Here is a 12,226-nt window from a genome sequence, read left to right as displayed (position 1 = left end):
CTTGAGCAAGCTCATTGTTGAGTTTTAAAGGTGAGAGTCTAAGAAAAGATTAGTGGCAACTTCGTTCTGAGTGCATATGCCGTCTAGTGATTTCATTCTGAATTTTGTGAGTAATCTTTAATGACTTGATGGTTTGATTATTTCATATGTTGAGTACGTAGTACATATCTCACAACATTACATATACATGAAAAGATGTATTTCACTTTTAAAAGATTAGTAAGATTAATATTTTCAGTATGATGTCAAAGATTTAAAAGTTATGTACGTAAATATAGAAGTTCACGTGTTAGATATATAAAGATAGAAAAATTATAGGATATGTATGTAAATGCCCCTAAGATTTAATAATGTTTAATATAAAAAATTTAAGTACATCATGAAAATTATTTATAAAATCCTGAATAACTCTTTGCCAGTCTTATGCTAAGAGTGAGCGTTCTAAGTGAGTTTTCTTGAGCAAGCTCATTGTTGAGTTTTAAAGGTGAGAGTCTAAGAAAAGATTAGTGGCAACTTCGTTCTGAGTGCATATGCCGTCTAGTGATTTCATTCTGAATTTTGTGAGTAATCTTTAATGACTTGATGGTTTGATTATTTCATATGTTGAGTACCTTTGCAAATATGCCCTTTTCTAGTTAAACTGCTTAAATGCTAGAATATTTGTTATGTACATTCAACTATCTAAGTTGCACTTGCCAGCCGAAATGAATATGAACTCTTCAGGCATCATGAAGTTGTCGGCCGAGTTCGGGGTAATTATACAATATGTTCAGGATGAGCTCAATAGACACATGATGAACTAAAGAATCAATCAAGTTCAAACATAGTTGCTTGGCAATTTCTTAATAAGACAAACACAAACCCAAAATCTCCATTAGCCTACTTGACTCAAGCATATTATATTGAGAAACAAATTGCTCTCATTTTGTACTTTTTTTTATACGCGTAACACATTTATAGTTTTTTTTTGTTGTACTAACACCACGACCTAAACATATAAATGGAAAGAGCCAAAGTTATGCAAATTCAACATAAAATCATATTTTTTTAAATTTTTTAATGGTTAAATTCTAAAACTTCTAATTTAGTAAGGTTATGATATAATTCACAAAAAAATATAGAGTTTAATATTCTCAATGATGATGTAAATGTAGAGCTCGTGTTACACGCAGATGATTACAAAGTAACCGGTTAAAGAAATAACTCGAGAGATACTTGTTAATATGGAGAACTAAAAATTCACCACCACCAAACAACTCAAATAGAAAACAAGTTGAAAAAAAAAAATCAAGGGAATTTCAAAACGGACTTCAAGTGCAAAACCCAATATACAGTTATTAGAGAGGTCAATTATTTAAGCAATCAAAATTAAAAGAAAAAAAAATTATAGCTCAAGGTCTATGCCCTCGACAAATCAAGCTATCTTTAATTTTATTATTTTTTTTTAATTTTGCTTACAAGCCGTAATAAATTTTGAAAAGTTAGGATTAAACTGAATTAATTTGAGTTATTTCCTTAGCTTGCTTTTTTCGACCGACTCTTCAAGCTATTCTACAAGGGTTTTCTCTTACAAAGGATTACACAATTATTCTCTCATAATCCCCAATCAAGTTAAGGTGACAAGTATAAAATTTTATTTATCACAATACTTTTAGTTTAAATGCAATGCAATGTCATGGCAAAACTATTTCAAATTAATGCATGAATTTATGAGGATCAAACATGATGAAACAATAAAGAGTATTCCAATTTAACACTCAAGCTTCATTTATCACACAAAAAATTTAAGATAATTCAAGTTAAGTTGAAAAAATCTGAGTTATAAGTTCCAGCTATATTTTAAAACCAGATGTTGAAACCTTGAAGCACTTATAAAAGAAAAAGATGGACACACTCTCCAAGTTTTTATTTTTCTCAAGAGAAAAGTTATGCACTTGGAGAATCAAGAGAGAAGAAAGTGCTCAAAGTTTTTAAATGAATGCAATGGGAAGATGGACACACTCTCCAAGTTTTTTCTTTCTCAAGAAAGAAGCTATGCACTTGGAGAATCAAGAGAAAAGAAAGTGCTCAAAGTTTTTAAATGAATGCAATGGTGGATGAAAATTTTGGCTAAATAAGAGGTGGAGTGGAGAATATCAGCTAAGACAAGAAAGAGAGAGATTTGGATTTTGGGGTTGTTAAAATAGTCTCTTGCATGAAGGAAATTATGTGAAAATAGTATAGGAAATAGTTCAAGTTTTGTAGCCAAAAAGTAAATTTAAAATAATTTATCATAACATATATGATATAGTTGGGCCTATTATTTGATATAATTAATTTAAAATTCTAAATTAAACTAATTTGGAGGAATTTAGTTTAATTTTAAATTTTAGTGGGAAATAAAAAAGAAATTAATTTGAACTCTGAGATATATTTAACAAACCACTTAACTTAATTAGAATAAATAACTAAATTTAATTAATTTGATTAAGAAAAGAAAGGATAGCCAATGGGGTTCCAAATTGGATTTAATTGAATGATTAATCAAATAACTTAATATAATTAAATTATGAAAGAGGAGGTACTGGCCAAGGGAATATCCAAGTGTGATTTAATTGAATTGAACAAATCAATTCAATTATATAAATTTAATAGGGGTGGTCAACTACTTTGATTTTAAAAATAATTTTTCATTAATTTAATTCATGAGAAAGACTTTAGTTAACTCAAATCACATTAATTTAATTAAGGTCATAATTTTATTCTTAAGGATTTGAAATTTGAAATTAAAAAAGATATATTTTTGGAAGCTTTCCAATGAAATAAGTTTATCATTATGAGCAAATATTTATTTATCATTTTTAACAAGATTAGTTCATCAATTTACCCATCTCAATTATTTTTTTGGTCAAATGAGCTCACTGAGCTGATTAATTGGGTTAAGTTTAGTATTTATCTTGAAATATATACAATGAGCCCATTCAAAACATACACATATAGGTTGGTTATCATCAACATCTCCAATAGAAGACCAAGCAAACACATCAGAATTAGTACCCAGAATATTGGTTGGTTCACCCTAATGCTCAATATTAGAGAATGTGTTGATTCATACAGTGCAGGTTTCATATTCTTCAAAGAAAGCAACTTCCTTGATTGCCTTAAGGATTTTGAGACCAGCACCATTTGTCTTCAGATAATATGCCCATAATTGTTGTAAACTCTCGCAAATAGTGATTGTGTCCTCATGCAGACAACATCATGGCTAAATGATAGGTTGACATTGCTGCTTCGAAGTGTCGAAGAGTGTAAAACCAATTAACGCATTGTATATCATTGAGGTGTCGATGATGAAGTCGGTAACAGCAAGGATGTCAATGGATGTCAGAGAACTGAAAAAGTCAGATGATAATTTACAGCAAAATAAAAGCTAGCCAAGCAAACAAGTCATTCTAACATAAACAATGTATGATAAGTTGATTTCAGTAGTGTAACAGAGTAATATGCAAGGTTTCAGAAAGCATACCAAGAACAATCATCTCTTCAACACATTTTTGGATGTAGAGAGGAGAGAATTCGCCGTCTAACATTCTGTTGCGTGGGAACGAACACTGAAGCATTGACCCTCGAGGTGAGATTTACAAGAGCACATGCTCCGGAAGGTAGATAGAGGCACGTCTTGGATCTCTCTTGATTTTCTGTCCATTAACTTTATTGTCCTCCATGCAATTTTGAATAAACTAGCTGTTGCATATATATTTGCAGAATGAAGTTTATTGATTTCGAAAAATATAAGGTAAGATGATCACCAGCAGCAACTTTTCCTAGAGACATTTTTCATGTATCCTAAAAAAGCATAACAACAACAAAACCTTTATCCCACTAAGTGGGGTCGACTGCATGAATCCTTTTTCTCAATTGCGTCCTATTTAGTGTCATATTTTAACTTAATTCTAATAAATTAAGATCATTTTTTATACAATATGCCTTAGTCATTCAAGGTCTAACTCTGTCTTTCTTAACAGAAGTCGAATCTAAAACATCTACTCTTCTAATCAGATCATCAGTTGGTTGACGTTTAATGTTACCAAACCATCTAAGACGATTGTATCCTAAAAAGCATAGCACCCCACAAAAAACGAAAAAAGTTTCAAGCAATCGCTGTCAAAATAGTTACATAACACTTGATGAGACGTAATGTTGGCACGTTCGTTGTGACTATTGAATTCATTGGAAGCAAGTTCTCTGGCGAATTCATTCTACGCGGACAGACGATAATTGGAAACTTGATGATTTCATTAGCAAGTAGGCCTTTTCTTCTGGTGAATTTAGCTACAGAGCTAGCATTGAGGCAAGTGGTTCAAAGGCTTAGCAATTTGATGAACCTAGTTCATTAGAGTAATATGACTTTAAATAACACTATCCAAGCAATATTAGGAGTATACATAAACTAAAAAAAGCTTGCATAATATTTTTAATGCTTGCATTAGAGCAAAAAAGGTATTACCACAATGTCATAATGTAAGTTAAATGATAAAAATTGATGCAAGTAGAATGGTGAATGAATGAATCAGCTGTTTGTTCAATTTCATTCATTTGTTCTTTTTTAAGGAACAAGTCCAGTATGAATATGACCCATCTCATTCAAACTAATCTATTAAAGTGTCATTTGGCATCACTATATTTTTTAAACTTAATTGTTTTTATTTTTAATGTATTCTTTCTCTTATTTTTTGTTTTTTAACATGAAATTAAAATATATTTGCCATTATCATGCATTTATTATTTTGTTTATGTTCCAACATGACAATCCCAGGTATAAGTACACATAACTAAGGTAGAAAATTAAGCTTTTGACCTAACCAAATGGTAAAGAAAGAAAATGATCTACAGTGTCTTTTAGCCACAACAAACTCCTCAAGACACTTTGCTTCACAAAAAAGAAAAAAATCATAGCAAAAGGGGGGAGAAAGGTGAAAAAAATGAAGGAAAATAAAAGTAATAAGAGAAAGAAAGGAAAGAAGACCGACAGACAGAGATAAGCACGACCTCAATGCTCATCCATCTAGCTCTAGTTTACAAGAGCCTGCTCATCATATTGGTGTTGATAGTCAGTTGTTTGTGGTGGTCAAAGGCTTGACAGAGGCAGGACATTGATGGTGGTTAAAGTTTTGTGCTGGCCAAGGAACTGGTGGCAGTTGCCGTGTGATGGAAGAGGCTTCAAGTGGCAAGAGGAAGCAAGTTGGGGTGGGTATCAGCTGAGAAAAAGAGTAAGAACGTTGGTGATGAGATGTAGGAGTGGCGATGAGTCAATCGAAAGATGGTCGGGTTTAGTTTGAAAACGAAAAGTAATTTAATTTTTTTTAATTTTCTAAATTTATCTTAGTGTTTATTAAAGCAAATATATTTTTTTAACATAAGGAATTATATTTTTAAAAACTTAGAAATAGAAAATATATATATAAAACATGCACTAATGTGTTATCAAGTTCAAGCCATAAAATAATACAACAACAACAACAACAAACATTTATCCCATTAAGTGGGGTTGGCTACATTGATCCTTTTTCTCCATTGCGTCCTATTGAGTGTCATATTTTTATTTAGTTCTAATAAATTAAAATCATTTTTTATACAATATGCCAAAGTCTTTCTAGCTCTACTTCTATTTTTCTTAGCATACGAGTCTAAAACATCTATTCTCCTAACCGAATTGTCAGATGGTCCACATTTAATGTGACCAAATCATCTAAGACGACTCTCTCTAATTTTATCTGTCACTGGAGCTACACCTACAGATATATTCATTTCACTTTTTTTCTCAAGTGTCAAGCCACTCATCCACCTAAGCATATAATAATTATATATATTATATTAATAATTTAAAAATATATTTTGTTAACAAGCATAATCAAAATTTTAAATTGGGAGATTTACATACATATCACCCCAAACTATATATTTTACTCACTTAACACCACAAGTTTTAATATAACAAAACAATCACCCTAAACTTCTCCATTCAGCAAATATACCACTCTGTAACTCTCACGCTCTCTTGGCCGTCTACACCATGTCACCCACACTTCTCCTGTTTCTGCTGACATAGACCCCTTCTCCCACATTTCACCGTTTCTTCCCTTCCCGCCTTTTTCCTACCGAATCCGTAGAGATCTCGCCTTGCTTTCTCCTTCGCAGCTCAGCCTCTTTCGCTCAAAGAACAATCTTCTTCGTTGTTCTTCATTGCAACTACTTGGGCAACATTGTCTTTACTTGGAAGCTTATTACTTCCCCTCTGGATGGCACACTTGGTGTCCCTTCTTTGTCTGGGTCTTTTGGTCAGTGTGAAACCGGGTAGAGCGTTTGGCTTCCTTCGACTATTAAAATCTGTAACTTTCATTTACCTGTTTCTCTTTTCCTTTGGATTCCACTATAGCTCTTTTCCTATTGGGCAGTAAGCATGTAAATCTTCCTTTCTATAATTAATTTTGAGATTGGGTTTCCAAAAAAAAAAGTTGAAGTTAGATGACAGACATACATTAAGGCGGGGCTGAAATCTGCTAGAGAAGCAGCATAAGACCAAAGCCGTCGTATTTTCTTTTTTCAGCCAAGCGCTGATAACTTCTCTTGGATGCTAGAGATTGGGAGGCTAACTCTTCTCCACGGACTGGATGGGTTTTAAGTTAAGAGTGAGACTTGTTATCGAATTGCGGAGTTGGAGCATATTAATGATTTTTGCCATTAAAAATCAGACTCTTTTTTAAATGTGAAGAATGCTGAGGAGGGTTGGTGTGCCGAATTATGTGATAAGAGGAATCTCGTGGATTTTTTCTTGTAATAAGGTAATTTTAGTGTCTATCTCAAAGGTATCATTAATTCTCTGAGAAAGATCAGAACCGAACAACATAAATTTTAATGTTTTTTATTGTTGCAAGTCTTGCTATTTCATTAGCCAGAAGAAGAGATTCGATGTTTGGAGAGCAAATACCAGGGTAAATAGATTTCAAATGACTGCAACAGTTACTAATGCCTTGTATCCAGTTCAAAACTTTCCATCCAATGCTATCTACCTCCAATATATTGAGCATGGAAACAGGAAAATTACAAACAGCAGTAATCTGATGCATGAAAACAAGTCATCAAAATTTCCAATTTCCCAAATGCATGGCTGTTGATGAGCTGTAAACAATCATCCACCTCCAAGCCCTCAAATTTCAGTGTTCGTTTATTTTTAATCACCTTTGTAATCATCAATGCAACAGAGTCTATCTGAGTAGTTACAAAAATCATACTATCCAAACTTCCATTAGCTAGAGAGGTGCAACCTACTCTTAAATGTCATCCGGAACAAGTAAGAACTTATTGAGCATCACTTCAAACTTCAGATTCACATTAAGTGCATCAAATGATTCCAAATCAAGCTTCCCCTTTTTGAGAGAATTCAACATGTTTGCAATTACTTTCTTCACATTTAAGTTGTTTGAAATGCTATTTTTTCAATTTTTTATTTTATTTTTAACGTTTTTAGATCAACAAATACATTTTTAGGAATTGTAAAAGCTAACTTTTTATCCCCCACCAGATTGAAGCGTTATTGTGCAAACATAGATTATACTAATTCATGTAATAAATCATGCATCGTGTACCCGAAAAGGTAATTTGACTCAAACAAAGATTTCTTTACCAAAATATCAAAATAACTTCCTCCAATATTTTCCATAGTTTCACCTGGTAGGAATGTGACTGAATAAAACCCAATGCAGTCCACATTTGGACTAATCTTAATTATTAAAGTTAGGATCCCGAGGGAATACACTACAAAATGTGAAACAATTTTTACTAGCCATTAAGAATGATGTCTTTGTTATCAGTACAATTCTAGTCCAGGAGAACTCATGTGGCTTATAGTTATTAACACTAAAGGCGCCATAAATTCTTTGTGATATCAAATATATATATTTCACTGAATTTAAATCCAATTCAGCTGAAAGAAAAAATCTGTCAAACAAATATCCTCTTTTTTTTTTAAGCAATTGAAGCTAGCATTAATTTTGCTCATTACTATAACAAGTATTAAAGAGCCCTCTATTACAATAATAAGAAATGACAACAGAATAAAATAGCAGATTAGTGAATGAATGAATGATACCTTAATCACCTATATTAAGAAATGAATATTAGATAGCATCGACAATGATATAATCATTCAATACTTTTAGAATGTAAAAAACAGATATTATATACTATAAATTTTTAAAAAACTTAATATTTAATGATTTTATATATATTAATAAATTTACATTTTTTTAATCACTAATGCCAATCCCAAGCATGGATGAGAAGAGTCTAGTTTTTTAAGAGGTTTAGCTAAGCTCTTACAAAATTTCTAGCCCCGCAACTACCAACATAAATAACATACGATAAGTCGAGGTTCACGACAGATAAAAACACGGTCAAATATCAATTAAATAAATCATTCTTACAAAAATAATCATAGCAATTTTCACAAGTATAATAGTTCAATATGCACATGTCAGGGAACAAGGTTGAAGAAAAGCATACCACCAATAGTTATTTCTTCAACCAATTGTTGCATGTAGAGAAAAGAGAATCTACACTGTAACATTTTGAGACCAGGCAACAAGAAGGGAAACATTGAATCCATGGTTTTTTTGAATCATACCCTCAAGGGTGAAGTTTTACAACAGCGCATTCCCAACAAGGTAAATAGAGCTGCATCCTCTGTCTTTTTGAATCGATTTTTGTTCCATTAAGTTCCTTGTCTTCCATGCATTCTCCCACAAACTAGCTGCTGCATATATATTAGCAAGGACAACATAGTTTACTGATTTCTGAGGATAAAAGGCTAGAAGATTACCAGCAGCAACTTCTCCAATAGACTTATTGTCATGTATCCTACAAGCCCCAAGCATAGCACTCCAAATTGATATGTTGGGTTTAAAATTCATTGTCTTTACAAAATTATAAGCTTCATTAATAAGACCTTCACGTCCAAGAAGATCAACAACACAAGAGTAATGTTCGGATCTAGGTTGGATGGCATATTTGTTGACCATCAAATCAAAAAAATTCATTCCTTTTCTTGCGAGACCAGTATGACTACATGCAGAGATAAGGGAAAGAAATGTAACATCATTTGGTTTCACCCCATTATCCTCCATCTTATTAAAGAGCATCACTGCATCTTCACCCTGGCCATGTTTACCATAACCAGTAATCAAAGAAGTCCATGAAATCACATTTTTATTTTTTATCTCATCAAAAGCAAGATGGGCATCTTGGAGCTCTCCAGATTTGGCATACATATCAACAAGGGCATTGTGCAAAGCCAAATCATGGTTAGATTGATTTTTCACTGTACAAGCATGAATCTGCCTTCCGAGGTCCAGCGAAGCTTCATTGGCACTAACATTAAGCATGGAGCATAGGATAACATCATCAATTTTCATGCCTGTTTGGTTGAATTTGCAGTAAAGCTTCAGTGCATCCCTGCTAAAACTTCCATCTGTTGAATATCCAGTGATCAAGGCAGTGCAGGAAAAAAGGTCCTGCTCAGGCAAAGAGTCATAAAGCAACCTGGCACTACACATTCTCTTGCATTTGACATACGCATCAATAAGTGATCCAGAGACGGCATAATGACTTGAACACCCTGATTTGATAACCAAGGAATGCATCTTATCAGCATTTAAGAAATCCTTTCTTAAACCACATGCCTTCAGGATGCTTGCAAATGTGAAATGGTCTGGAAACTTACCTGCATAAATCATTCATTAATTTTCAAAAATAACAGCATAAAGCAAAGTAAAGTGGACACAGTATTATTTTAGGGCTCATTTGGTGCATAAAGTTGGAAAAAATATGTTGAAAAATTGATTACTTTTGAGAGCCAGTCATTTGGTTGGATGTTGGGGTTAGAAATAACATGAATTTTCAACTCTTCAAAAATCTTTAAAATCCGTCAAAATTGAGGATTTTAATTTCACAATGAAAATAAATGAAAACAAAATTCTCATTTTCTAAAACTTAATTTTCATCTGCAAGCAATCAAATGAGCCTTGGAAATAGCTCCCATATCCCATATCATTTCATAACACTCAAGCTCCTTTGTTGTTCATGCATAATTATTCATGTCAATTCTCTTACTTTGATCACTTGAACTGCAACCCAAAAATCCTATTCATTAATGTTTCAGTATACTTATTTCTAGGATTGCGTTTTAGACTGAGTAACAAGTTTCCTGCTGAGTTCATAATTTACAATAAAACTGTGGGTCAAAAAGAAGAAAAATACTTTGAAATCTCATACATGTCTACTGATGTTGAAGTAGCAATCATGTTAACTTACTAATAAAATAACAAAATGATATGCTACTAACAAAAAAATATAACAGGTAAGCTCCAAACATAATCAACAAAGAACAATTACACGGCAAGACAACCATATGATGACATCATGAAAGACACTAAAAATGTACATTTCAACCTCTCTAAAATTATAATTCCAAATGGTTACCTTCTTCCAACATTGAGATAAACAATTTGAACGAATCATCGGCCAAACCACGAACTAAATGCCCCCCAATCATGGAATTCCACAGCACAACATCTCTATCCTCCATTCCCCAAAACAAACTCCAAGCATCCTCAAGCATTCCACATTTCAAGTGAAAATCCACAAGAGCACCATTCACATACAAATTCTGCCTAAATCTGCTCTTCTCAACGCAACCTTGAATCTGCAATCCGCTTCTAATGCAACGGGTAGCAGTGCATGCCCTGATAACACTTGAATAAGTAAACTGGTTGGCCTTGTTACACCACCTATGCATCAAAACAAATATGTCAAGGGCCTCATACAAGAACCCATTTTGCGAGTATCCCGAGATTAATGCAGTCCAAGAGACCACATCTGGTTCTGGCATTCCATCAAATACGTTTCGAGCCAAAACCAATTCTCCAGCATTAGCGAAAAAGATGATAAATTTGGTGTTCAGGTGAAGGTTTGGAAGATATCCACGAGCAAAAAGATGGTCATAGAGGAATTTTCCTTCTTTTTTGGCGTTGGTGTCGACACAAACCTGCAAAAGATTCGAGTAAATGGAAGAAGCCAGTGGGTTCCGGTACGAGTGTAAGGTTTCAAGCGCTTCTCTGAGCTGGCCGAGGTTGCACAGAGCGAGGACTTTGGATTCGGTTTCATGTCTCAAATTGGGCCAAGAGCCAATTGATCTTCTCCCGACCAAGTTCATGGAAACATGATGCAACGAACAAACTCAGCAGCGCGGAATGAGTTCAGAAGGATTTAAAGAGAGGGAATTTGACGTCATTGACGGACTAAAGATGTCTCCTTTTTGAGCGAACTAAAGAAAGAGCTTTAGCAGCGCGGGGAAAGAGCATAAGAAGAATTCTGGACAATCGAACACTCGAGCTGGAGCAGCAGTCAGCTTACGAAGGCGGGTACAATTTATTGCATAAGCGGAGATCCAAATGGTACCGCAGCACTTTTAAAAAGGCTCCCAAGCTGCCTCAAACATGTCCTAAGAGAGACTCTATCTAAGATAATACATATCAAAATGGAGGTCCTCCACTAAATATTATCTTTATATAAAATTATGAGAATGATAAACAATTATTTTGCAAATGAAATATTAAGTATTAAGAATGTAAATAAAAATAAAGCATGGATGTTAAATATGAAAATATAAATAACATACATGTAAAATCTTTTAATTCATAAATTTTATTGATAAACCAATATTGGAAACTAAATTTAAGATAAAAGCCAAATGAAAAACATCAACATAGGTTATAAAACCAAAGGATCTAACAAAACTTAGAACATCGTGATTCTTATGTTGATCGAGAAACTAGGAAGTTTAACCAAATAAAAATAATAAAATATCAAACCTTAAGAAAATAAACACCTAAAATTCCCCAACTTAAATAATTAAATTCACACTTAAGTTGATCAATTGTAAACCCTAGGTAAACCAGCTTAAAAAAAAAAAAAACCCATGTCCATCACACCCATAGAATAGCCTAAATATAGAATTCTAAGTTAGAATACTAGGTACCCTTAGTTCGTGCTAGAACTAGGACATATAAAGCCCTAAGTCTATAATCCCTTTGATTATGTAGGTGCCCTAAGATGAAGTAACATACAATTATTGACAAATACACCTCCAACCATCTAATAGTTAAGAAGGAATACAATCATCATTGCTTTC

The 12,226-nt window shown here is 33.2% G+C and overlaps 1 protein-coding gene across 5 annotated transcripts; it reads right to left on the bottom strand.

Annotated features, from left to right (window-relative positions):
- Nucleotides 1–2,959: 2,959 nt before the first annotated feature.
- LOC110031938 (pentatricopeptide repeat-containing protein At3g20730) lies at nucleotides 2,960–11,511 on the bottom strand. 5 transcript variants are annotated; one of them, XR_002294801.1, is made up of 5 exons: nucleotides 10,516–11,511; nucleotides 8,858–9,757; nucleotides 8,542–8,788; nucleotides 3,506–3,723; nucleotides 2,960–3,371 (listed from the first exon to the last, which is right to left on the bottom strand). XR_002294801.1 is itself a non-coding variant. In XM_020735388.1 (2 exons), exons 1-2 carry the CDS (start codon nucleotides 11,246–11,248, stop codon nucleotides 8,679–8,681), a joined length of 1,812 nt encoding a protein of 603 aa, XP_020591047.1. In that variant the 5' UTR covers nucleotides 11,249–11,511; the 3' UTR covers nucleotides 8,377–8,678. The 5 variants fall into 5 exon arrangements, 1 of the variants encoding a protein (XP_020591047.1); XR_002294798.1 differs by having other exon boundaries at nucleotides 8,542–9,757; XR_002294800.1 differs by having other exon boundaries at nucleotides 2,960–3,265; nucleotides 8,542–9,757.
- Nucleotides 11,512–12,226: the final 715 nt, after the last annotated feature.

Source organism: Phalaenopsis equestris, unplaced genomic scaffold (assembly GCF_001263595.1).
Source record: "Phalaenopsis equestris unplaced genomic scaffold, ASM126359v1 Scaffold000869, whole genome shotgun sequence".
NCBI lineage: Eukaryota > Viridiplantae > Streptophyta > Magnoliopsida > Asparagales > Orchidaceae > Phalaenopsis > Phalaenopsis equestris.
This window is presented reverse-complemented; position numbering and strand designations above follow the sequence as displayed.